The sequence below is a fragment of the Ursus americanus genome, chromosome 8 (genome assembly GCF_024610735.1).
Source record: "Ursus americanus isolate L20-20 chromosome 8, mUrsAme1.1.p, whole genome shotgun sequence".
Taxonomy (NCBI): domain Eukaryota; kingdom Metazoa; phylum Chordata; class Mammalia; order Carnivora; family Ursidae; genus Ursus; species Ursus americanus.
This window is the reverse complement of record NC_142134.1, coordinates 77,279,115-77,306,819: the sequence shown is the minus strand read 5'-3', so window position 1 is coordinate 77,306,819 and position 27,705 is coordinate 77,279,115. Positions and strand designations below refer to the sequence as shown.

Here is a 27,705-nt window from a genome sequence, read left to right as displayed (position 1 = left end):
CGAAGTTCCGGGTCTGACCGGCCACATGTCCCCGCGCAGGTGGCCATGCCCACATGAACCTCGGGTTCTCCCATCTGCAAGATGGGGATGCTACACACTTGCTGCCCCAGACCTGCAGGGCTGCGGAGCCGGTCATGGCTGGGAAAACCCGGGAGCGACCCCGAGTCTGACTTCAAAGTGGACATTTCAGTCTGCAACTACGCTGCTCTCCCCTGAAAATGCTCACCTACCCGCTTCGCTCCTTGGTAGTACTCTATCTCGGAGTCCCAGTGGACACAGACACTATCCGTGGTCCTTTGTGCAAGCATTTCACGGGCAAGAGACTTGTGCCACACGGGGACCTGCATTTAAATCCAACTGCTTGGGCTCACTCTGACAGTCAGTGACAGCCCCACGCACACCCCCCATTCTGTCCCACAGAGGCCAGCAGGTCTGCTGGACAGGTGAGGAGGAGGCACACATTTGGGAAGCCCTGCCAAGCAACTGGACCCTGGGCAGGTATGTGCAAGGGGGTGATGGGGTCACCTGCACCTTGTATGGGAGCTATAAGATTTCTATCTCAGACTGTAGAAAAGAAAACCCCAAGAAGATTCTGAGAGGCTGAGGAGCTTGCCTGGGACCTGATCAGTAAGTGGCAGCCAGGACGGAGGCCCTGTTCCGGTGGCTTCTGAAGCCCACCATCCCAGGTGGCTGAACTGAACCCAGGACTCATCCTGGCAAAGTGAGCCCTTGTTGATAATTATTTTTATACCACTGTGGTCTTTAAATTAATGAAAATCATGGAAGAAACACATTATATAGAAAGTCAAGTTTCATTTATTCAAATTAAATTATAGCATGAGTTTCATATACAAATAAACTTTTTGTGTAAATAAAAATACAAAACAGTACAAATTTCAATCATGTATAAATGCAAACAGATTTGTGTTATTATGTATTTTTCCCTTTCATGTGACTGAGACGTACAGTAGTTGACCCCACGCGTGCACGCCCCGTGCTGGCAAAGGTCAGCGGGATGGTTTCCCAGGCTGTCCACTCCTCCACTCCCGTGTCTGTGTGCACAGGGAGCCACCGGGCCTTCTTCCCCAATCCTGCGGCTCCGGAAGCTTTCAGTCATCAGTCACCATCAGCACAGAAATGGTCAAACTATTCTCGGGCCAGTGAGAAAGGGCCACCACAGAGAAGCGGCTCTCTCCCGCAGCACAGATGCCGGTCTGCTGGGCTCAGAAAAGGCTCCAAAGCTGGGACTTGCTGTCGCCGGCCATCACTGGTCCAGCTCGTTTTCATCCTGCAGCGTCTTCATGGCCAGCCCCCAGAGCGTCATGCTGGAGAAGAACTGCCCCTCGGAGTTCCTGTATGGCGTGGTGGCCCCACGGCTGCCCAGAGCATCGCCACAGTGATTGTCTGGCGTGGCCAGGAACGAGCGGCCCAGGGACAGGCCATCGGGCTGCAGCGGCTGCTCGCTGGCCGCGGTGGCCACGTCCGGGTAAGTGTAGGCCTGAGGCTGCGCCGGCTGCATCAGAGGCTTGGCGAGTCTGCCGGGATCCAGCCCGAGCTTCTCCGGCTCATCGGCTCCGGGAGGCTGAGCCACGGGCCGGAACTTGCAGTAGGAGCTGGCAGAGTGGCCGTCGAACTCTGTCACTGAATCCTCCACGGGGGGGACAGGGAGCTTGACCGACACAGGCATCAGAGCCACAGACATGTCTTGGGAAAAGGAGTCCGAGCTCTGAGATCTCTCCAGGTCGGAGGTCTCGGCGGCGTGAGCGAGCTGGCCCAGCGCGTCCTGGCCCCCGTCGGGCCTGTGGTGCATCTTCTCGTGCCGCCGCAGCACTGCTGAGCGCGTGAAGCACTTGCTGCACACCTCGCACGTGTACGGCTTCTCCCCAGTGTGCGTGCGCACGTGCCGGCGGAGGTCGCCAGACCCCCCGAAACACTTTCCTGCAAAACCAAGAAGGGATCCTTTTAGAGGAGGACGTTCTGGAAGGACGTTCCCCCTCCCCCTTCCAAAACTCGACTCTGCGTTAGCGTGCCCGAACTCTAGCCCTCCTGTCACCTGCTCACTCTGGAAGGCTCCTCCGTTCTTCTCCAGCTGCGTCCCTCCGACCTGCATGCAGCCTTTGGGTTGTGGGTGCCTCGGCATGAGCCTTCGAGAGCCCCCGTCTCCCTGCACAGGAGCGCCTCGCTGGCAAGCCGAGCTGCCTGCCCCTACTGGCCCGTGCTGGGAAACCTCATCGGTTTTGCTTAAATTTTCATAAATCTACCATGGCCAATCTACAATTTAGAAATACCTTTTTGCTTTTAATGTCATTTCACACACACTCCTCCCGGTTCTATTACCTTTCTGTGTATATGACAGAGGGAGACGATCTACTTCCGTGATCAGGGTAGGTGAGAAGGTCAGCTAATAACCTTAACCTCAATAAATAACCTTACAGAAGACATCACCATTTACGGAGGACTGAGAACACACCGCGCAGTTATATGGACACATATTTAGAACTTCTCCCTTATCGTGTGAATGCTCAGCTATCCTGCCCTCGTCAGGCAGTGGGGGACCACTAAAAAAACGCACTCTGAACAATGAACTAGGTGTCCACACGCACGCATTACATTCTGGCCCCTCCTCCCCACACAGCCTACCGAGGCACACCGCGTGACTCTGTGTCTTCACATCTACACCTGGCCCGCAGCGTCAGGCTGGCTCTCCTTCATGGAACACCCCAGTAACAGCACTTTCACCATTTCCTGCGCTGTCTATAAAACATACGGCTCACACATAGGTGCTATTTCATGGACTCGAAGCTTCATAACCACCCCTCCGTGGGCCGCACATTGGGGTGGTTTGCACCTCTTTGCTACTACACTTCATCCTCACTTAACATTTTCTTTTCACTGTTTCCTTAAAATAAATTCTCCATAGTGGAATTACTGGGCAAACGGGAATAATCTTTTCTAGGGTCCTTAGGCATGTGAATTTTAGCCACAGCGGAGTTCCCGCCAGCAGAGGACCAGGGGCAGTGTCTCTCTTTGATCCCACCAGTCAAGGCAAGGGAGCCAGATGTCACAGCTGTCCTCACAGCAAGGTGTGGCATCTGCCTCCTGCCTGGGAAATCCAGTGAGACAGCTGGCCAGCTGTGCTGGTGGCAGACAGGAGGGTCCCCTGCACGGCCGTGGCCTAAAGTCCCCGGCAACACAGGACACGGTGTTTCCACAGACCGGACAAGGGCCGTGCTTGCAAGCGAGCTGCTTGGAGCCATCCTCGATCCAGCCTAAGAGGACTGCCCAGGGGGCAAGGAGACCCCAACAGAGAAGTCTTCTGAGAATAAACTGCTAGGACCCAGGGCTGAAGGAAAATGCACATCTGTACCTTGGAAAGTGCAGAGAAATGCTGGGAAAGGAAAAGAGGGGAGGGAAGGAGAGGGAGTCCTTGGAAGAAGCATGAAATGGGGGGTGGGTGGAAAGAGGGGTAAAGGAAGAGGGGGAGCTCTATTCCCCAAAAAGCCCAGGATGTGAAGCCATCTTAAAACTGAACCCGTCTTCTGAACTCAAGAAAACGAAAACACACCCACACAAACTATACACGAATGTTCACAGCAGATTTGCTAAGTGAAAGAAGGCAGTTACGGAAGACCACACGCTGGAGGATTCCATTTATATGAGATGTCCAGAATGCAAACCCAGAACGAGGAGGTAGATTAATGGTTGCCTAGGCTGGAGCGTGCGAACAGGGAGTGACTGCTAGTGGCCTTGGAGTTTCTTTTTGGGGTGATGAAAATATTCTACGATTCCAGTGAGCGCGGAGCCCCAGCACTGGGCTCGATCTCACGACCCTGAGATCATGACCTGAGCCAAAATCGAGAGTCGGACGCTCAGCCGACTGCACTACCACATGCCCCGACATGATTTTATTTTAATAAAGAGGAATGAGAACAGTCGCAGACTTGCCTAAATGCGTATCCAGGAGAGCTGTACACAACTCCAGTGGGAGATAAAAACGAAGCTCCCTTGTGGCTACAAGCCAGAAGGCCCGCCCTGGGATGCCCGCTCCCGGCAGATGAGCGCTCTGAGGAACGCTCTGCTGCAGCCTTCCCACGGCCGGACCCCACAGCCTCCCACGTGTTCTCACCAGAAGACCACACACACGGTCACTCCCTCACTCCTCCATGATCCAGTTCACGCTGCCACTCGTCACAGGCACGCACGTGCACACACGCACGCAGTTCTTCAGAGGCTCAAACACTGGGATCACAGGTCACAGGGCACTAACGCCGAGCCCCCAGTGCTCACGCGCGCAGTGACGCACCCGGACAGCGAGGGCCGCCGGCTTTCCCTCTCCTCGCGCGACTTTGCTGCTGCACCAAATGCCCACAGGAGGCACCTCTGCTTCTAACCCAGGATCCCGAGAAGTACCCCCTCCTGACCCCATCACGTGCTCTCGACGCTCCTGCAGGGCAGTCCACCCGCAGCCCCCGCGCCTGGCTCTTCAGGCGGCACACCACGCTCTCCCACACTTTCCCACCTGTCTACACCCCGCTGACCAGGAGCGCGCGGCTCCCAGGGCTCTGTCCGCAGAGCACCTTAGGACAGCTCTGGACACCTCTCAGGAACATACGTGAACGCAGGACTGAACGCACCACCACGTGACGTGGGAAAGAAACCGCGCTGCCTCCATTTTACCTGTGAGAACAGGGATGATGTACCCACGACACCAAAACAGCCAATGACAGGGCGGGTGCAGGGACCGGCGCCCCGCCCCCACCGGACGGCCCGCCGGGAACTTACCACAGGCAGAACAGCTGTAGGGCCGCTCCCCCGTGTGCCGAATCCGGTGCTTCACCAGCTTCCTCTGCATGTTGAAGGACTTGCCGCATTCGTCACACGTGAAGACTTTATCGGCCGTGTGTGTCTTCTTGTGCTCCTTCAAGTTACTGAAGTTACTGAACCCTGGGGAGACCACAACAGGTGCTCAGCTGAAGGACCGAGAACGCTGCCACTGGCAGTCTTCGGGACAAAAAAAACCAAAACACCCGCAGTACCTCGCCCACAGATGTCACACAAGTGTGGCTTCTCTCCCGAGTGAATGATGATGTGACGCTGGACATCACCAGACGCTGCAAACCTGTAATGTGATTTGAAAAACCATTACGAATTTCTTTCTATGCGGCTGCAAATCTTTGTGATTGCAAGTCACTGACGAGAGCAACTGCTCCGTACATTCCTTCAGAATGTAATCAGAAGTGGCCTGGTTCATTTGAAATACGCATTTTAAAAATATTTTTTCTTTTTTATTATTTTTTTAAGGATTTTTTTTTTAAAGATTTATTTGGGAGAGATGAAGACAGAGACAGCTACAGAGATAGCAAGAAAGACCATGAGCGAGGGGGCTCCCCGCTCAGTGGGGCGGAGAGGGAGAAGCAGACTCCCTGCTGAGCAAGGAGTCCCATGCGGGACTCGATCCCAGGACCCTGAGATCATAACCTGAGCCAAAGGCAGAAGCTTAACTGACTGAGCCACCCAGGCGCCCATCTCTTTTTTAAAAAGAAAGTAGAAAATGATGCAAATGTTCTGTTTTTATTTTGTTTTTCTACCTAGTTCCATCTTCCTTCTTCAGAGATGGTCAGCAGCTTGGCTCGGGGAGTAATTCTAAGCCAGGCTCTCCAATACAGAAATCCACGCTTCCTTTCCACCACACCTGATTGAGTAACTGGTTCTATTTGGGAAAAGATGCTGCCTATAGACATGATTTTAAATGCATGCCTTACTTTAAATGGAGTTCAGAAGATTCCCATTTAAGACATCGTGTAAAACAAGGCCAACACTGGAGCGACAGGACCACCTGAAGCAGCAGGGGGTCCACGCTACAAGGCACCTGAAATGAGCAGTCCGAGCTACCCCGGCATGCAACGGGGTCATCAGTGTTCAGGTGGCCGTGGCAGAAAGGCAGACACGTCAGGCCAGGCAGCTCTTCTTTCTTTGTTTCCTCCCATCCACAGAGACCTGACAAGAGCTGCTTCTTGTGCTGGCCTCCCCACAGCACGCGCCGCACTGCAGTAGAGGGCTCGGACTTTCATCGTCCCCACATCTGTCTCTGTCCATCATTCCTGACAATGAACTTATCAGAGGCAGAACTTGTACTGTTTATTTCTATGTTCCACTCCCAGCACTCAGCACACAGTAGGTGCCAAATAAATGGTGAATAGTGAAATAAATGAACGACGGAATTGCTGAGACTGGTGGCTGCTGCCCGAGCACGACCGCTCGAAGAGAGCATGTGGACTCCCGACAAATGACCCAGTGAGGGGAAGAGGGTCCCCCCAGACTCCGTCACCAGTCACAGCCCTGCCCAGCCCCTGCTTAGGGCCCCTCCTCCGCTGCTGAGCTCTCAAGGCCTTTCCCTGATTCAGCTCGGGGCACTTCCTCCGGCCCTCTCCTGACGCTCAGGCTTTCTGGCTGCCAAGTCTCATTTTCCCCACAAGACAGTCACCTCCACAGGGACATTTATCTTGTTAATAGACATTCTTGGAACGAATGGAAATTTTGGTATAAAATAATTTTGTTTCATGTAAAATCCCATTTCATAAGACTCGTGTCCTAGAGCCAGCAGAGAGGGAACACAAGCAGGGGGAGTGGGAGAGGAAGAAGCAGGCTTCCAGCGGAGGAGCCTGATGTGGGGCTCGATCCCAGAATGCCCGGATCACACCCTGAGCCGAAGGCAGACGCTTAACGACTGAGCCACCCAGGCGCCCCTAGAGTTTCTATTAATTAATTAATTCTCTTTCTTTTTGCTCTTCTCATCATGTATCCCATGGAAAGCCGGAGGTTTACTTGTGTTTCTCAGCGACAGAGGGACCCCAAAGGTGGCTCAGAGAACACTGAGTTCAAAGACAGACTACAAGTTATTCCTCATAAACGGAAGAATAAGCCAGGCACTGACCTCTTTCCACAGATTTCGCAGATGTATGGTTTTTCACCAGAATGCCGACGTAAGTGAGTCTGCAAGTTACCTGCCTGCAAGAAAGCGGGGGAAGAAAAAGCATACCAATAATGAAAAAATTTTCTTAAAGGTCCCGAAATTTAAAAGGAAAACTGACAGCTTGAGCCAGGTCCCGGTCCAACTTTCCCAGGGAAGATTACCTACGCACAACTCAAAAGTAGACTGTGCGAGGAGATCAGGGACCAGCCCAAGTCCAACTCCACGGAGCGGCCTTGCCCAGCAGCCTGCTGAACACAGATGCGTCTCCATTCTGTGCCTGCCCCACGTGGGCCCCTGGCCTGTCCCACCTCAGGCGTGCACCGTGCTGCTTCCCTCTGCAATGGGCCCGGCACCCTGTGGAGGCTACTCTGGGGGCTTGTATTTAAATAGACCTTGCTGTGCTTTATTTGGAGTTTTTAACTTGGACCATCTATGTGCAAGTGTCCCTTGAGAAAAAAAAAAAAAGTAGCGCCTGTACTTTATTATTTCAGGATTTCTTCTTTTTTAAAAAACTGCTTTTGCTCCTAGAGATGGTCAGACTGTGCAAACGGGACTTGCAGCGGCAGCATGGCTGTTCTCCCCGCCAGCGCGGCCGCTGTTTTACCTTCGTGCAGAAACGCACGTCAGGAGCTCCGCAGTAGCCGGTTCGCTGCAGGGCCTTTTATGTCCCTAATTTCTGAAGCTAGCAGGGCTTCATCAAGAATAACTTATTTAAATGGAGATCACAAAATAGATTTCCACGTAATCACCAATAAGAAGCCAACGGGAAACTGCCTAAGTACCTTGAAATTAAACCTGCAACAGCGTCGTATTGAAAAGCTCCTGGCTAATGTCGCAAATCAGGATTGGAACAAAATCCTCCACTGCTGGAACTCAACTTAACAGACTCAATCTGTCCTGTCCCCTGCCTAATTTTTTACAGTGTTCTGTTACAAAAACACTGACATGAATGAATGACTATACCCAATGGGAAACGTGCAGGCATTATGCACAAAACAAGCCAAAAAGGGAGAACGAACAATAACACCCAACTGACCAACGCAGCTTTGTAAAATCTGTACACTTGACTTTAAATAAAATGCTCAGTTAGTCCTCAGCCTTGGGTCTGAAGATGGTCTGAAGTCCACGTATGCGTGGAAACTTCCAGGCAGAGAAAGTGTGGTCTGTGTGTTTTATGTCACAGAACATGGAGAGTCTGTGTGTCAGGCTCTGGGAAATCACCGAGTCAGACGTTATGTTTCAGAATATGATAAATAACGGCTTAGGAAAAAACCCAGGTTTATTTCAGAAAACTAAAGGGAAAGAACTTGGCAAAGAACTGGGAAATGCCCAGCTTTATCGGAATGACTCCTAATAACAATAAAACAACAACCGTCAACAGCGGCTCCCGGGGGCTGCGGGCCCTGACACCCCGCACAAACCACTCCTCGCCACGGCTGCACACTCTTTTCCAGATGCCGACGGAGAGCAAGATAAATAAAACAGCTGCTCCTGTTACACGGCTGGGCCAAAAATGAGCACTGGCTTGTGTGAGTCTACACTCGCACAGGCCCTGAGATACACTAGCTTGTGTTGACGATTCGGTGCAACCCTCACTCGGCCGCGAGGGAAGCAGCTCCCTGGAGGTAATACAATGCACCACCGACTGTTTTAAGTCCATCAATTCCAAATTCCAGAAAAGCTCATCAATTATGTAACAATTTGAACAGCACCATCTGCTCATCTCTTAAATTAGGTCCTTCTTGTTTTAAGCTATTTTGTAAACGATGTATCATGACTGAAACATATTCTCTGAGTCACTTCTTAGCAGTGCTGCGTCCTTTCTTGTTAAGTAAAGTGTAACAATTACTTGTTTTCAAAGCAAGTAACAATGGCCTTCCACTTAAAATAGTGCAGTAAGCAACAGTAAAACCCTTGAAAATTTTTTTTAGCTATTTAATGTCAGAAAGGTATAATGAAATCTTTCACCAGCTAAAAGGAGCACATACTGATCTGATCAATGATATAAAAGCAGTTTAAATACTGAACAATTCAGGCAAAAAAGTCCAATAATGCCAGCAATGATTAATGCCAAATTACAGAGCGAACTGGGAGCCAGATTATTTGATCTTTAGCAAAGTATCTGTATTTTTAGTAAACTTTGACTTCCTCTAGTACTGATTACAGGCTAAGTACCTAGTCCACATCTTGGAGATTATCTACAGCTGGACATGTGACCGCTCTCACAAGCGGTCATGACAGGAACTGCTACGGATCAGTAAGAGATCATGAGGAATGAAGCACTCTGCTAGGCAGCTGCAGACACTGCGTGCCCTCGTCGCCACAATTCCCTCACAAAGTTGTAGTGTCGCATTTTATGGAAAAGTGAACAGATGCTCTGGGAAGGCAGGAATCAGCCTAAGCTCCTACAGGTGGCCCAAATATCCCGAACCAGGCCCGACTGTGGTCTCGAAGGCTGGCAGCGCTGCCATGCTGTCTAGCTATGTTCCAGAACACTAGCAGGAAAGGGGGCTCTGTTCCTTCTAATCAAATATTTTAAATTAGGAGAGAGCTGTCAGGATTTTTCAGAGAAAAACTGCTGTAGAAAAGAACTAACATCTGATCTATTGAGTAATTTAAAAATAAGTCCTTCCAATGTGCACGTGAGCATCTGTATTTAAACGTGGACAAACCAAGCATATGTTCTCTATTAGAGCACTCTTCTAAAGGCAGATTATTTACAGGAAAAACAGCCAAGGAATCATACCATTTTAGACATAAAAGGGATCTCAAATCTTAAAAGTCATCTAGTTCAGGAGTTTGGGGGCTTCAGGATTTCACAAAATAAAATTAACAGGGGAAAATAAATCTGGAGATGCACAGAGAGCTGTCACCTAAATGGCAGTGATCATTCTGACAGTAAGGCCTTCGACACTGGGAGTGTGGGGTTATCACCTCAGGGCCAGAAGTTGCACGACTTACGAGAAGTTCACTGAAACACTCTTATTTCACCCTGTCACCTGTGGTGCCAGGCGGTGCCAGTGCCCCGGGGAGCACACCTGTCTCCAGGCAGGGCCCCTACACACGGACAGACCTGGGGCACCCCTCTCCGGACAGCACTGCCAGAAGGCACTGCGCCAGCCACTCAAAGTGTCCATTTCTACGCCTTTGGAGAAACCGAACTGCTCTACTCTCCCAAAGCCAGCTCAATGCACCCAGGTTTCCTCCTCCCACTGCTCACATCACAGGTACGCAGACCTGCCCCTCCCTTCCCTCTCCTCTGGGGGCACCTACCAGTCCAGGTTCTACTCCACACTCTAAAGTATGCAGGGCTCCCGACAGCTGAAATCTGCGCGCAGACCGTGTCCAGAATGACATTAACAGACGGACAGTCTGTTGTCACAATCTCAGATTATGGTAGCTTCTCAAAGCTCACATATCATACTGCTTACGACTCATCATCAAGGTTGTGGTTAACTTTTTTCCCCAAGACTGATCCTACTAAATATAAATTGAGTAAACAGTATAAAAGATTAATTCTCATTGGTAAATCTGTTTTCTCGCTTTCAAGTCTTCCAAAAGATAAAATACTTACAAACTCACTTCTACCAAAGTAAATATGCCAGCAACAGCATGGGAGCATTCCAATCCCGCGTAACCACAAACATTTACTCCAGTTCATTCTAAGGAACATTTGGCTTAAGGCGAAGGATGGTTAGTGGGCACTACTTACAAAGTACCCCATATAAACCACCCTACAGCTCTCTTGTCCTAGAATGCCAGAGACCCCCAGGCTTATCAAATGCCGGCTTGTCTTAGCGGCTGACCTAAACAATGTCTTAACACATTTCATGTCCTCACCCACCCCACACACCACTTCTTCCAGGCAGAAATGACCACTCTCTTTTCTTTGCCCGTATTGTTCCCTAAGTACATTTCTCCAGCTCGTGGCAGAGCTCCTTGGACACTGCAGGCTTGCAATAAACACTTGCTGAATGAAGTTTTTTCAAAGAAGTCCTTGTTCACAAAAAATGTCACAATTTCACTATGAAATAAAACAGCAATATACATCTGAAAACTGCAACTATACATAATCCTATATTCACAAAAATCTGACAGAAATACAGACCCCAGCACAGACGAGGATTGTGGTGGCGTCTGTCAGCCAGGGCTGCCCCTGATGGGACTCAAGAGGGCAGGTGCAGGACAAGGTCTGAGCAGTGCTCCCAACTTCAGAATGGCCGTAATACAACATACCCACGCTCAAACCCCACCCCAGAACAACGGAATCCGTCTCCGAAGGGGGGGCCCTGGCCTCGGTGACGGGAGAGGAGGCCGAAGGCTGCCTAGAGATATTTGAATGTCTGGTTTTCTTTGATTAGCAATGAAGAGTCACAGAAGGCTCCCAGCAAGGAGGACAGAACCCACAGCGTTACCACATTTTAAATGGATGAAGGACTTTTGTGTCCCTTGTTCCATTCACTGCTCCTAACACACACATGAGGCACTACATCCGTGTTGTAAGACTTAGAAAAAAGTTATGGTTGCTAATTATTAATAGTCATTAGTCCAGGCCTCCGGCTTTCCCCCACCCCAAAGCTGTAAGGTTAGGATGCTGGAGGAAGACTGGTCTGCAAGAACAGAGGGGCCGACACCAGGACGGGAAACAGTGATGACCCTCGAGCACTAACTACGTGCCTGGCAGGAGTTCGTACTCCTACTGACTCAGGTACTCCCCACACACCTGCCGGGCTGGCATCTCATCTCCCCAGTTTTACAGACAAGGAAGCTGAAGTGCCAAAAGGTGAGGCTGCTTGCCTGAGGTGACTGAGCAGTAAGCCAGGGGCAGGACCCACATGCAGACTGCCCGGCTCCACAGCCCCAGCTCGGAAGCCCCGGGCGAGGCTGCCAGGAAGGAGCGAGGCCTCAAGTACATGGCGGCTGGAGGGGTGAGGACTCCCATCAGCTCTGCAAAAACTTACTGGACATTGAGTGGGTGCCTGGTGTTCTCCTGGATGCCAAGTACGGATTAAAGACGCAAAGGCAGACGTTAGGACTTGGTCAATCACTGCATGCAGGGAGCCGCACGCGTGAAAAGTCCCTGAGAGCACAGGGCTGGGCGCATGGGAGGATGAAGGGGACACTGGGAGAGCTGGCTCCGTGGGGCAGGTGTCAGAACATGGCACTGCCATTGAGTTTCTGTGCCCTGGGGAGGGCCTGCCGCCCAGCCCTTACCAGCTAGAGGGCTCTACTCTTGGATCAAGGCCCAGCCTGGAGGCCTCGCCTGAGGGAACAGCATCTGCCTAGACCTGCTACTACAGGGGTCGCTTCGCCCGCCGCCCACGGGCTGTAAAAACAGCTGCGTGGTGGCTGCTTCTCATGCACCCCCGGAATGCCAGGGCCCGGCGTGGGGCAGAGCAAGTCACCTCCTCCTACTTCAGAAGAAGGTTTCCACCAGGCTACAGTCAACATTTTCTCTAAAACATGAAATCTCTAGGTTTCTTTATGTCCAGTGCCCAGTTCAGCACACAGCCCACGGGAGGGTGCAGCACACGCGGGCTGGATGAGAGAATACGTGTCCAAATGAGCTATCAAAGGTCAGCTAAAAGGCAGTCCGAGCAGGAACAAGAATTGCTTGCTCTGTTCTCACCTCTTAACAACCTTAGTCCCCATAAGAGTAAGAAGCCACGTGTCCTGGATCTAGCCCAGCCTTGTGCGGCGCCCAGGTGTGCGCTCATTGTGGTTCACTGGAAACTTCATTCATGAAAAAGATGAAATATACTAGGACTGGACCCATCCTTAAGGCGGGTGGGGAGGGGGAGTTCACACACTTACAAAAAAAATGCTGTTTTTTCCCCAATGAACTAAAAATTTGTTTTCTTGAGAATTATTTTCTCCTTAGTCTGAAGTCAAAGTTACAGATATCATCAGAGGCTTCTCTCATAAGTTCAAACGTATGTCTTATTTGTAATAATAAAAAAAAAAAAACACTGGGTTTCAGGTTTCCAATTATTAACAGTAAATAAGAGTATTCCCACCTGAGAGAAATGTTTCCCACAAATGTTACATTCAAAAGGTTTCTCACCTAAAACAAAACAAAATAACAACTTGTAAAATCATTAGTCATATTTGCAGGATAATTTTGTTTAAAATGTTAAAACTATTTCCCATGTCCTTTCAAAAGGGAGCTCAAGTTCTTTATCAGAGTCTGAAAATGGGCAGTCACTACGTCCTTGTAATTCTCTGGCCCTGAGACGGCGAGCAGATGACATAGCAACAGCAGCATCCTGTCCACCCTGCCCTTCAGCCTGACTCCTTTACCACCAACTTCTGATGCCACGAGGGTGAACTCATTCACACCACACGAGGCATACACACAGGGGAGCCTAAAACAGAGTGCGCCAGGGAGACGCCCCCTCCACTGCCTTTCAGCCCTGGCTGACACACGCTAACGGGGAAAACAAGATTTCAGCATGGGAGATGTGCTTCCCTGCCCACTTCTCACCTCTGATTTTAGGAACTCTGAGTAAGTGCATTCTGGAATAGAACAGATACAGAGTGGACTCCACTATGAAGAAGCCACAGCAGTTCTGAACAGACTCTAGAACGTGATCTGTTTAAAAGTGTACTTCAAGGTACCACCTTTCACCTGTAAAACCCTCTTAGGTCTTGAAAATCAAGAACCTCCCTTTTTCCCCATTTCCCTTGAATCAAGTGGCTTAAGATTCTTTTAAAAAATTAGTGTTTCCCTTCTTACTGTGTTGCTCGTGTTTGCTACCTCGATAGCTTTCTGAGTTCCTGCTAGGACATTTTCATGTTCATCTTTTCCTAAAACTGTTTAATGGCTTGTTCAAGGCCAAGGTGGAGGTTTCGACCCTGTGTAATTATAATCACATGAATCCTGTATTCGGTGACTATATTTAGGTCTGAAATTACGGGGATGATAATGTTAAGTGACAGCGCCCAGTATGAGTTACAACAGTTAGAAAAAGGAAGCCACCAGTCACTAAGACTCACACATGACCGGGTCAGTAACCCTACTCTCGTGGTTCTCAACCTTTTTACTCTTAGGACCCCTTCACACTCTTAATAATTGAGGACCCTAAAGAGCTGTTGTTTACATAGGCTATAGATGTTGGAATAGCCCATATCAGAAATGAAAACAGTGATTTTTAAAACACACGACCAAACATTTCATTGGCCACCAAAGTGGTGTGGCCTTTAGCTGACTCCACTGCACACTCGTGGGAATAGGAAAAGGCGGCAAGCAACGTCACAGACTATGACGGAAACAGTTCTGGCCTCACAGACCCCCTGAAGGGGCTCTTCAGACCATAATCCGAGAAGCGCTGCCCTTCTCAGTTTCTGTCTCAGTAAACATCTGTGCCACGACTGTATGACTACAGGCATCCAAAGATGTTCCTTCAGAACAAACAACGTAATTTCTGTTTCCTTTAAAGCTAACTAGATATGTTTCTCAAATACACATTCTAATGATCATTCGGCTCTAGGAAATTCATGCAAACAGAATGACCTAAATCAAGTTTTTCCAGGGCAAAACTGAATCAATGATACTGCCTTCATATTAAGTAATCCTGAACTCTTCCTCCTCCTCCTGACAGCACTTCATGTTCAAATACATTAAAACTTAGAAGGGCTTCCATCTGTATTAATTTAAAGTCTCTCAATAATACTACGAGGTAGCAAACACCTACGGAAACGGGGAATCCAAAGTGATGACAGATGTCCGATCAGTAATCACAATTACGTAAGCACCTTAACGCGGTTACCCTAGAGGCATCCTGTAGCGCATTACTGCTCATGCTTGTAACTGTCATTAATTTATGACATGTATTAGAGTCATCAAGTCTAACTGCAAGAAGGAAAGTAACACGGAAATAGTGCATCACGTGATGTATATGCACTACGTAACACCTTCAAATGAGCACCTGGAAAAAATAAACTTTTTGGAAAGGGGACGAGGTACAAATTAAGGTAATAAAACTTTGAAAATTCAATGTTCAAAGTGGAAGAATTTACATTTGAAAATATCAAATGGTTAAAGCTGATCCTTATTAAAAAGTTTACCTCTTCCTCCCAAACCACAATTTAAAAAAAATCTGATATGAAAATTACTTCCCAGAGAACTTTTACTATTACTCTTATTTCAGTCTGAATGAACCGACAACATCATGTTTTAAAAAAAATAAACTTTCTCTAATTCTAAAGTGCAAATATAGCTTATCCACTTTAGAGTATGTTTGAAATTTTCAGTGCATCGAAACAATTCACTACACTTCTTTAGAGATGGAAACTTCATCATATAAAACCATATTAAAAACGAAAAGTGTGCCATCCTTTTAAACTGGTTCTATGAAAGCATCTACAGAACTTCGAGATTATTCTTTAAAAGTCTTCACCAAAAATATAAAGAGAAGCTAACGCTCCTTGACTTTGGGGGGCATTATCAATGATGTCATCAAGCAACAGCAAAGCTTCTTACAAAAGCAGGAGCAGGCAGTGGCGTCTGAGCGTCTGCATCATCTCCTTTCCTTTTGCCTGTGGGTACTGAATCAGTGTACCTGTATGTGACCGTTTGTGAAGCTCCAAATTGCTTGGGTGTTTAAAAGGTTTCCCACACAATTCACACGTGTACTGTCTCTGTGACTGAAGCATCTGGGACTGGTCCTCCAGCGCCGTGGGCTCTTCGGGCCTCTCCAGTTCGCTAATGCAGTTAAAATGCTCAGAACTGACGAGTTCTTCACCTTCTTTCTCTTCGGCACCGTGGCTGTTGGCTTTCTCTGTAGTATCTGCACTGGCACATTCTACCGTCTTCGTGAAGCCGTCATCCGGCTTGGCCTCCGATGGCTGCTCTGCAGATTTCTGGGACTTGAGGAAATTTAGCTTCTTAAGGTGAATGGCCTTTTTGAGCCTCATTTGTCTGGTGGGCGGCTGGCACGGGTTGTCTGACTCAGGGTCTGGGGCCGAGTCACTCAAGGGCTGGGCCAAGAAGTGGGAAGGCAAGTGCTCTGAAGACTCCAGGACGCATTCGGAGTGACTACCGGCGCAAGGCTGGTTGTCGCCGGCCCCGAGGTCTGGGGCTGCGCCGAAAGCGAAGGGCTGCTCACTCGGCCTCTCGTGACCCGGGCACGCGGCCTGTTTGTAGTACTGCTTGCTGTAGAAGTTTCTGAGCTTGTAGTAGTAACTCGGCTGTCTGAAAGGCAGTTCCGGGCAGGTGCCAGCCAGAGGGTCGGGCGCTTGCTTGGACGCCTCCCCTGCAGAGTGATGGAGATGAACGGACTGTGGATCGTGAGCGTGTGACTCATCCAGAACTTTGCTCGGCTGAACGTCGGCGGGACAGTCCTGCAGCAGATGAGAGTAGCCTTCACTCGCGCCACAGTGCGCGTTGGCGGGCAGGGCGCTCTGCAGGGAGAACGCGCTGCTACACGACACACCCGGGGGCTGCTCCGCAGTGGTTGATTTTAAAAATGTGTGACACAGATTCAGAACATTCTGAACTTGCAAACACTGTGCTATGTCCAGCATTACTTGTATATTGTCCTGGTTAAGATCCAGATGAGAAGTGTACATGAAGTCCAGGATCTGCCCAATGCCGCTTACATTTTTAATATCCAAGTGAAAAACGTCACTCTTTTGCCCTGATGAGTTCTGAAAGAGGCTCCTGATAAAAGAAGGGGTACCTGTTTACAGTATGATAATTTTTTTCTTATAAATAATCCTCATGATACTACTAAAAAAATACTATCCTTCTACAAATGCCAAGATTTTAAAACTAAGCATATTTTAATCCTTTGAAAAATTATGGTAAGCCATTCAAACAAAGTAACTCAGATGAATTAAAATTACTGTGCTGGATATCCAACCTTCCAAACAGATCTCAAAGTAAAATTCTGAAATACACTCATTGTTTTTTTCAAAATATAATTATCCATATGTATTATTAATTGCATACGGATACAGTATAGTCAACTAAAAGATACACATTTTTCAATATTTCATGTCTAGCCTGGCAAATTATATTTTGGGCCATAAAACACATAACAAAAATATTTCCATATCTAAATGCCTTAAAAATGTCTCAAAATAAAAATAGCTATAGTAAACCAACATTTGATATTTTTTTTAATTTTAATTTTTTAATTGTGACAAAACATACATATTTACCACTTGATCCGTTTTTCTTTTTTTTTTAAGTGGAGCCCAATGTGGGGCTTGGACTTAACAACGCTGAGATTAAGACCTGAGCTGAGATCAAGCGTAGGGATGCTTAACCGACTGAGCCACTCAGGCACCCCACATTTGATCCATTTTTAAGTGTTTAAAAACTTCAAACATAAGTATAGTTCAAACTGTCAATTCGGTGGCATTAAGTACATTCACATTGTGTAACCATGACCACCAGACATTTCCAGAATCTCTCATCTTCCCAAACAGAAACTCTGTACCCATTAAACAGTACCTCCCATTTCCGCCCCCAGCCCCTCGCAACCACCATTCTACTTTCTGTCTCTATGAGTCTGACAGCTTTCAGGACTTGATATACACTCATTTTGTAATCAGATCTGTTAAGAGGTTTCTCAGCAACCCAATGGCTCACAAACCAGCAGTGAGAAAAAGAAAAGGCCTATGAGTTATTAAGGGAAAAGGGACACCATATAGCCCCAGCACTTTATTCTGGGTACACGTCGAGTTCCAGGTGAACGAATTTGTACTGCGTATAAACCAGCAAGCTGACTTAGGTAACTGGTCTTGCAAGCTTGTTGAAGACATTTTATCTAATCGGATCACCTGCTTCCCCCAAACAGCCTTCAGCTTTGTTCTTACCTAAAGGGAAGAACATATTTAAAAGGGGTAGGGAAAACTGAATCTGGGACCAGGATGCATGGCGACAAATAGTGCTGCCCACCTCAGTGAGCTGACCCCATTATCCTATGTACTTAGAGCACATATGAGAGCTGAGGTTTAACTGGATGATTCAAGATTATCAAGGAAAGAGGAAATCACATTCCATATATTGTTTACTAGAGCAGTAAAATGGTATGCATTTTAAGGGAAAGAAAGGTAAAAAAAAAAGAAGCTTTAGTGCTTAGAGAAATAAATCTCAGCTATTCAGAAAATGTATGGAAAACACCTAACTTTAATAATCCAAAAATGATTATATTAATAAGTAAATTGAATTCAAACTTATTTTCTTAGAATATTCAAATGAAAAACAAACACTAAAATATTTTAATAAAAAAATAGTACATAGGAGGTTTCCCCTCTCCAATTTCTTTTTTTTTTTTTTAAAGATTTTATTTATTTATTTGACAGAGACAGCCAGCGGCACAGGGAACACAAGTGGGGGGAGTGGGAGAGGAAGAAGCAGGCTCCCAGCGGAGGAGCCTGATGTGGGGCTCAATCCCAGAACACTGGGATCACGCCATGAGCCGAAGGCAGACGCTTAATGACTGCGCCACCCAGGCGCCCCGTGTCCCCTCTCCAATTTCTTATCACAAGAAAGTTCTTACCAGGAATTCTACTCCTCAATCTTCTTATCCTAAAAGGATAAGAAATATATAGAGAAGACAGACATTAACTAGAACTATTAAAATCAAAGACAGAGTGCCAAAATACATTCATTGCCTAAATATATTTTAGTTAAACTCTCTTTTCCTCTCAGGTTACTCTAAATACAAAAAGCAAAATATCCACAATCTGCTATGAAGATAAGGACAGTGAAATCCAAGGAAAAAATAAAATTTAGTCAAAATATACCCATGCTAGAACATCTTTTCCTCCATACAGTTAGAAGAACAGAATCTAAAATACGTACCTAAAATACTGGCTGAAAGCTGCTAGAACATTCTTATGTGCTTTAAAGCACACTCCTTTCACGACCAACATACAGTCACAAAGCAAGCCTTGGATGCGCTGCTCGTGCAGCTGCTGGAGGAGATGGCAGCTGTGAGTAGCCACTGGGTCCATGCTCAACCACCCAGGAGACCTACAACAAAGAACGTGAATGAGACCGAGATTCAGGGATACAACTGGGAGCTGATGGGCCCGGAATCCACTGACTGACAGGCAGCTCATGGTCATGATTCCTTGTTAGTCACACTTCAAACAAACTAACAAAAACCCACAAAAACTTTGTCTTAGGCATTAGACCAGTGCTAATCAACAGAAACACTGCAGTAATGGAAATGCTCCGTATCTGCACTGTTCAGTATAGTAGCCACTGGCCACATGCGGCCACTGAGCACTTGAAATGTGGCTGGAGTGACTGAGGAACTAAACTTTTAAACAGCCAGCATATTTGACAGTGCCAGTGCAGAATATGACCATGATAACACTGTATGCACTTCTCTTGTTTCTACTTAGGAACAGTTCAATGAAAACATACCCACACTTGTAAGTTAGAAAAAAGTCAACTAGATGAGATCAGCCAACATTTATTGAGCACCTGAATGAGAACATGGGGCACTGAATGAGAAGGTGGGAAAATTAGGAGCTTATCTGGAGAGATAAGGAAGAAGTCAAAATAAACTAGCACCACTTGACAATAATAAAAGAGGCATCACAATGCAGCATGTCGGCTTGTTTGTTCCCTTTTTTCCCTGGATTTTATTTATTTTAGAGAGAGAGAGTGAGCAGGGAGAGAGGGAGAAAGAGAATCTCAAGCAGACTCCCCACTGAGCATGGAGCCTGACATGGGGCTCAACGTGGGGCTCAATCTCACAACCCTGAGATCATGACCTGAGCTGAAACCAAGAGTCGGATGCTTAACCGACTGAGCCACCCGGGCACCCCATACGCATTTGTTCCTTCTTGCATCTCTGCTAGGGCACTACCGTAGCAGAGACCTGTCTTACAGGTACCCTGGGCAGAAATAAAAGCATAAGGTACCTGCTGAGCTTGAGAGTGCTGAAGCCAAGTAAGTGGTAGGAGGTGACGTACGTGTGTGTGTGTGTGTGTGTGTGTGTGTGTGTGTGTGTGAGAGAGAGAGAGACAGAGAGAGACAGAGAGAGAGAGAGAAACAAGATCAATATAGAAGGTATCACATCTCTTCAACATCTATTTACTGACTGACTACCATGTGCCAGGTACTAGGGCTACAACAACAAACAAAACATGCCAGGTCCCCACACTCACGAAAGTCAAATTCTACTAAAGGAAACACATACACACAGAAGTACACAACACACAACTAAACAAATACAGTAGTTAGAGCTAGACACTTGAATACACAGAGGAGGAAGGCATGGGTTCATGCCTAGGAGCACAATCCAGTGAGATATGATTACAGGAAGAAATGTGGTGGGGAGAAAACGAAGTCAGACTGGGACAAGCCTATGGGGGTTAACGTGGCAGTTTGGTACAGTAAAAACCTGAAAAGCCATTATCTGCTTTATTTGCTTTCATCCTCACTGCATAAGCATTATTGAAAAAATCACTAAACCATTAAGTCAAAACCTAAGCTTTTTTTTTTTTTTTTAAAGATTTTATTTATTTATTCAACAGAGATAGAGACAGCCAGCGAGAGAAGGAACACAGCAGGGGGAGTGGGAGATGAAGAAGCAGGCTCATAGCGGAGGAGCCTGATGTGGGGCTCGATCCCATAACGCTGGGATCACGCCCTGAGCCGAAGGCAGACGCTTAACCGCTGTGCCACCCAGGCGCCCCGTGCCACCCAGGCGCCCCAAAACCTAAGCTTTTTAACATGGCTCCTTCTTCTACCATCATCACCATCACCACCACCACCATCATTACCACCATCACCACCACCACCACCACCATCATCATCACCATGACCATCACCAGCATCACCATCATCATCATCATCATCACCATCATCATCACCATCACCACCACCATCATCACCATCAGTACCATCGTCACCATCACTACCATCATCACCACCGTCATCACCACCTTATCCCCCACTGTGCCCCGTATGTGTCAGCCAAAATAAACTATCTGTGCCTCCCTAAACAAGCTGTGTTGGGGACAGTTTGGAGGCCTAGCCCACTGCTCACTACCTGCATGACTTTGGGCAAATGACTTCTCCATGTCCACTTTCCTCATCCTATCTCACAGGTTACTGAGACAATTGTGAGAACCCATGTGAACATCTAATACAGCAACTGACATATTAAGTATTCAGCAACCCTGAAAAGCCTATTAAAAATGCAGATTCCTGGATACCATGGAGAGTTCTGCTCAAGTTAGCATGGGATGTAGGCATCTGCACTGTAAGCATCCAGGTGATTCTGAAGCAGGCAGATTACAGACCTCTGCCTTCCTCTCTCCCCAAAAAGCCTTTGGTTCTGATACTTCCTGTCCTGGGAATACTGCATTTACATCGGACTCTCCCACCTTTCAGATAAGGCCCACTCCCCTATCAGGGCTCATCTGAGCTGTTGCCAACTCCTAGAAGGCTTTCCTGCCATTTTGAAACTTGTTCCTTCTTCCCCACTGTTTCCTCCTCAAGTCTGACTCCAGGGTCCCTCCTCTGTGATCTTATAGCACCCCATACATACTGCCATAAGATAACTTTTCATTATGCTCTGTCATTTGTGTCTCCAACTCTGCTGTGAGCTCTGAGGGTCCCATCTTATTCATCTCTGCCTGGCACAGAGCAGATACTCCACCATTAAAATCCATGCTAGCTAACCTCTGTTGCGAATTAGCAACAGTTAGTAATGTTTGTTTATGTCTTTCTGACTCCCTCGACACTCTCACAACAGCTCTTCTGAGTCCTTTCTGTTCTCTTCAATCCCACCATGTCTGTGTCCCTCATCCATAAAAGTGACTGTGACCCTGACTCCACTAAGAAGGCTGAGCCCACAGATAACTTGATATAACCTGAGTGCCTTTCTTTTCTCAATTCCAAATTTTTCACTCATCCCTCACTCAATCCCTCCAGCTTCACAGGATGAAGTGTGCCTTCTTATGCAAAGCCAACTTCCCTTCTCCCCTTCACCCCCCCCCCCGCCTGCCCCCCCCCCCAGCCTTGGCTTCATCCTCAGCTCTTTTGCTGCTTCACTCTGTCCCCAACCGACCGGCTCACCAGCTCCTGCAAACACCAAGATTGTCCCACGTTGAAAAAAAGCAAAACAGAACAGGACTAAAAAAACCTTCCTGCTAGGTACATCTAATCATCATAGGCCTCTCTTTTACGCCTCTCAAAACAGCAACTACACATCCCACTTTTACTTTTTTATATGCTTTTTAAATTGAAATTCAATTAGCCATCATATAGTACATCATTAGTTTCAGATGTAGAGTTCAATAATCCATCAGTCGCATGTAACACCCAGTGCTCACCACATCATGCACCCTCCTTAATGCCCGTCGCCCAGTTACCCTATCCCCCCAAACCCCCACTTTACTTTCTTAAGAGTTCTTTTCCCCTTGTAGTCTTGCTGCCATTCTCACTGTGCTGAAATAGACTTGTCCACAGTGGCCTTTCCTCAGTCCAGTCTCCTCAGCTGTGCTGCAGCATGTGGAGTATGGTCTGCCCACCTCCTTCTTGACATCCTCTCTCCAGAACTCTTCGGGTCCTCTTACTACACCCCTGACCTGTTCCATCTCTATGCTGTACTTCTTCCTCTGAGAGCCCTCAAATGTTAATGTCCCTTAAGATTCGGCCCCTGAGCCTTCTCTTTCCCTTGACAATCACATCTATTCTTAGTCTTCATCTGCTCTAAGCAGACAAACTCCTAAATGTGAAACTTTCGCTCTGACCATCACTTCCAAATATCCAACTTTCTGCGAAACGTCTCCAACTGTATGACCCCTCAACTTCGAATCTCTAAAACTCACCCCCACCATCTCACCCCCATCTCTATACCTTATTCTGAGTCCCCTATTTCTTAATGGAAAGCTTAGTTTCTGATACATAAAGTTTGGAGCATTGGCACGATCTCCTGGTTTGAGATTAGGGCGGGATGCAAGGAAAACTGGTGACGTCACCTATAAAGAGCAACCCTGCAGCACTGGGAGAGGATAGTATCACCCAACACAAGACTACGGAAAGGGAAAGCATTATGTCAGGTGGTGGGGCACTGTCCCGTGTTGAATCCTCAAGGGAACTGAACAGCCAAATGATGGAGCAATCAGTTACCTACCCCCCCCCCCCATCGGTGGCTCAAAAAGAAAAGGATTATGGGCTATTCTCATTACCTCTCATTTACTGACTATTTGCTATAGGCCACGAACCGTGCTACACACATTCTATCCACTAACTCAAATAAGGCTACCGGAACCTTATTATCATCATTTGTAAGTGAGGAAATTAAGAAATGAGGAGTTTAAGTGACCAGCCCAAGATCATAAAACTGTTGTGTTCCAAAGCCAGGATTTAAAGCCTGGTTCCTAACCGGCTATGCTATGTCTCATGAGAAAAAGGACATTAAAAATACAACACAAAACCTTCCTCTACAGATTTAAATGCTAACTGCAGCAAATACTCTGAATCTGCTTTAGACATTTTCCAGCTACAGAGAAGGATACATGTGGTTATAAACTCGTCCACAGTTTACAGCGACTGTAAAAATCATCTCTTCTGTACTGCTTAGTACAGTTCTCTAATGGCTTCATGATGTCAATCCTGTACCTCCCCAACAAGCTTATAGAGAGTTCTAGAAAAACAATTTATGTCTTATATTCCTCATGTGTCCTATGAGTAACAACTGTAAATAACAATGTATCATGTACCTAAGATCAGTAATAATAAATGGCACATATTTATAAAATGCTTCTAACATGCCAGCCACTATGCTAAGCCCTTTACCCACATCCTTTTAATTTTCATGCTCATTTCATACTCAATTCGCACTAATTTAATTCTCATGATAACCGTAGGATAAATACTACTGTTATCCTCATTTTATAGATGAGGACAATGAAGTACCTGGAGGATTAAAGATGGCTACAATTTTGACATTCCTCCCAAGGGGAGGCAGGATCTAGGTCTTTCCTGCCTTGAATCTGAGCAGCCTCTGCCTTAACCAATGGGACAAGCCAAAGTGAGGGGGTAAAGCTGTGCTCATTTCTGGGCTGAGGCTCTAAGAGCTGACAGCTGCCACTGTCTTTCTTCTGGAAAAGTGACTCTGGAGGCCTGAGTCGGCCGTAAGGCACCCAACTGGAGAGAATACATGGCGCCCAAGAAGGACTTGGCTGAGCTCAGCCTTCCAGCACCCCCTACGCAGCTCCAGATATGGGGACAAAGCCACACCGAACTCCGCAGAGCAGCCCTCGCCTCCAGGTGAATATCACGTGGAGCTGATGAACTGCCCAGGGGAGCCCTGCTTCAATTCCTTGCTCGCAAAACTGGGAGATAAAAAAAATAAGTTTCCAAGTCACTAAGTTTTGGGGTAGTTTTTTGTGATGCAAGAGACAACCTGAGCAGGTACAGAGAAGACGGACACAGCTAATAAGTAATAGACAGTAAGAGGCAGTTAGGATTTAAACCCAGGGAATGACTCCAAAGCCCCCATGCTTAACCACTACTCTGAGTTACACGTAACAGATGAAAGGCCTTCCTCAGATCGAATCAGCTGCGCCTTCAGTCTACCACCTATGCCTGACGGCGCAGGTTAAGCACAGAATACGTGAGGATGAATGCGTGCAACACGAGGCGTTGTGATGTGACCCAAAGAGCACAGACCTATCTCCACCTCTGCAGCTACACACTCTGGATGACAAGGAACAGAAATCTCATGCGGTAAACACACAGACTACATCTGTCTTATTGATGAGTTTATCTCTGGTACTTATAAGAGCTCAATACATAGCTTCTGGCTGGGTGGAGACACTGGGCCTCTGTTTTTGGATATGTAAAAATGGAGGGGTCCCCCACTGGGTTAAATAATTTCTAAAGTATCTTCCTGTTTTATTTTTTTAAAACATTGTGTTTATTTTGAGAGGGAGAGAATGAAGGAGCACAGGCGTGAGTGGGGTGTGGAGGGGCAGTGAGAGAGAGAGAGAGAGAGAGAGAGAGAGAAAACCTCAAGCAGGCTTCACACTCAGTGTGGAGCCTGATGTGAGGCTGGATCTCACAAGCCTGAGATCATGACCTGAGCCAAAATCAAGAGTCAGACACTCAACCAATGGAGCCATCCAGGCACCCCAGTATCTTCTTGTTTTAAATATTACAAATCTGTACCAAAAATGTGATGGTGAAAAGATGGGACTGAATGGCAGCAAAAGGAATGAAAAGATAGGAAAAGAGAGACAAACGCAAGAAAAAGCTTAAATGTGAATGAAGAGGTACTTCTAAAGGGAGTAAGAGCCAGAATGGAATTTTATCCTGTAGAGAGGCTCCTAGAGCAAAGACCCTTCAGTTCTGTGGAAGACTTTACCCACTGGTCAAACACCAAGAATTTGCAGCAGTTTGTTCCCTGGAGCCATTAATGGGTCACTTCTCCAAGGGCCCATGGTTCACACACCTCAGCACCCAGCCTGCCTTGTTGTGGTCCTATCTTTGTATTTGGCCATCATGGTTTTCAAATGGCTTATTCTTAATCCGCACCTCACCCCCACCCCGACCCCAAACCGCATGACAAAGCAATGGCTTCAGGCAAGCAAGCCTGGTTCTTGTCTTAGCTCTACACTGACTCTAGGACGCTATGCAGGCCAACGTGGTTGAAGTGCTAGCGTGTGCCTGACGTGCAAGACATTGTTGTGAGGAGGAAATGCTGATTAACTGAGTGAGATCTGTTCCCTGCCTTCCACAGACTGCTCAGCTCTCCTATCACTCACCTAACTTTACAGATTGTCACTACATGCCGGACCCTGCGGGTACGAGGGTGAACAACTCACATGTGGTCATCTATGCCTTCAGGAAGTGTCAGTCTGCCAGAGTGAACAAGCAATTCAACTCCCTCCATTCTGACTTCACTTTGTATTTTCTAACTGATTAGGTACGTCTTTCCAGCTCACATCTTAACTCAGGCAAAAGACCCTGCAGGCAAAGCATCCCCTGATAGAAACCGAAACTACCCCTCAGGCCATAAGGACTGCCTTGAGCCAGGAAGACCCCAGGTGACTGACCTTAAGACAACAATGGACTTGACCTTCACTGCCCACCTGCACGTATCCACCAATGTCTGTCCGATGTTTACCTTAATATAAACCTGGAAGCACTTCTGAAACTTTGGAGACAGTCTTTGGGATGCTAGTCTGCTGTCTTCCCCGTGTTGGCCTCCCTGAAATAAATCCCTTTCTTGTTTCACCACCACCCATTCCCCTGCCTTTAGATTTTGTCAGTGGTCTGTTTGGGACCCCCAAAGCCAGGTGCTCTTGTACCCCGATGCCCCAGACACAGGAAAACAAGAATAGCACTTTCTGGAGATACTAAATGAGGGAAGTACAAATTAATTTGAAGGACGAGGGTCAGGGAAAATTTCCTCGAGGAAGAGACATGTGTGCTGAAAGCTGAAAACTTGGGTTACAGAGAAAGACTGAAGAAAGCCGCGCCCCACCCCGGGGTTTCCAGGGGGAGCAAATGAAAAAACAAACGCAGGAGAGAGCAAACAAGGATGAGGCACACATATGTGCCTGGCACACAAAATACCATAAGGATCTGCTCTTTAAAACTTGGGGCATGCTGTCACTTTTGTTGGAAAATGTTTTTTTCCTTGTCCATTCTGGTGAATTCCTTCTGTGATGGGCTGAATCATGCCCCACCCCCCAACCCCTACATTGAAACCCTAACCCCCAGTACCTCAGAATATTTCTAGGTTGGAGACTGGGTCTTCAGCGAGGTAATTAAGTTTTAAAATGACACCATTAGGGTGGCCCCTAATCCAATCTGACTGATGTCCCTGTAAGAAAAGGAGATCTGGACCCAAAGAGAGACACCAGGGATGCTCCTGCACACAAGAAAGGCCATGTGAAAACGCGGCACAAAGGTGGGTGTCTGTGAGCCGAGCAGTGCAGCCCCAGGAGAAACCAATCCTGCCGCGACCTTGATCTTGGGCTTCCAGCCTCCAGAACTGCGAGAAAAGAACCAGTCGGCGGCATTTTGTCATGGCGGGCCTGGCAAAGGGATGCACTCCCTGTTCCAGGCCCAAACACGCTCGCCTCGGGAGTGAAACCCCCTCACCGCCCCCGCCGCCCCGGGTTACCACCCGGGTCACTGTAGCTTACAAACCCTACTCACACCCCGTTCACCTGCTAGTCACTCAGTTAGGCATGCTCAGTGACCACCCTGTGTGCCAGCCCCGTCTCGGGGGCCGCGAGTGGCAGCTAAACCACTAAGCGGCAGGCGCTGTGCCGAGTGCCCTAAGTTCACCGCCTCCCGAACCGGACCGCGGACGGCGTCCCTGCGCCCGCTACACGCGCGCGCTCAGCTCACACGGAAACGAGACCGCACGGGGCCAGGGACGCCGCTGTGCTCAGCACTGCTCCCGACTACAGGGTGACACTGGGAGCGCGCCCGGGGCCCGAGGGGGAGGCACGGGGGCGCAGGCCCCGCTCTGGGCCCGAGGGCCGCAGCCAACTCCCGCGCGACCCTAGCGCTGCCCGTGGGCGGGGGCGACTCCGGGCCCGGCCCGCTCTCCGGGCCTCTCCCACTGCACCGCGCTGGGCCTCCGCGCCCTCCCGAGGCCGGCCTCCGGCCCCGCGGCCACCTACCCTCAGAGACCGCTCCCTGCCCCGCTGCCGCGCTCAGCGCCGCCCGCCGGGCTCCGGCAGCCGCGGAACCATCCCGACAACGCCCCCTCGACCGGCCGGATCCGCCTCCG

The 27,705-nt window shown here is 48.0% G+C and overlaps 1 protein-coding gene across 3 annotated transcripts; it reads right to left on the bottom strand.

Moving 5' to 3' along the window:
• Window positions 1-807: 807 nt before the first annotated feature.
• On the bottom strand, window positions 808-27,694 carry ZBTB49 (zinc finger and BTB domain containing 49). Of its 3 annotated transcripts, none has more exons than XM_045771348.2 (8): window positions 27,596-27,694; window positions 18,789-18,959; window positions 15,535-16,634; window positions 12,991-13,037; window positions 6,935-7,008; window positions 5,037-5,119; window positions 4,783-4,944; window positions 810-1,938 (listed from the first exon to the last, which is right to left on the bottom strand). In XM_045771348.2, the coding sequence occupies exons 2-8, from the start codon at window positions 18,938-18,940 to the stop codon at window positions 1,265-1,267; spliced, it is 2,292 nt and encodes a 763-aa protein (XP_045627304.2). In that variant the 5' UTR covers window positions 18,941-18,959; window positions 27,596-27,694; the 3' UTR covers window positions 810-1,264. The 3 variants fall into 3 exon arrangements, with proteins under 3 accessions (XP_087720404.1, XP_045627304.2, XP_045627305.2); XM_045771349.2 differs by lacking the exon at window positions 27,596-27,694 and adding an exon at window positions 18,484-18,512 and having other exon boundaries at window positions 18,789-18,914; XM_087864278.1 differs by lacking the exons at window positions 5,037-5,119; window positions 12,991-13,037 and having other exon boundaries at window positions 808-1,938; window positions 15,456-16,634.
• Between the last annotated feature and the right edge of the window lie 11 nt (window positions 27,695-27,705).

Coding starts and splice junctions, on each gene's coding strand:
- ZBTB49 (XM_045771348.2), bottom strand. CDS start 18,940: ATGGACCCAGTGGCTACTCACAGCTGCCATCTCCTCCAGCAGCTGCAC. Junction 7,009..12,990: donor GTGGGAAACATTTCTCTCAG/GTGGGAATACTC, acceptor GCTTTCTTGCAG/GCAGGTAACTTGCAGACTCA. Junction 1,939..4,782: donor CTACAGCTGTTCTGCCTGTG/GTAAGTTCCCGG, acceptor TTGGTTTTGCAG/GAAAGTGTTTCGGGGGGTCT.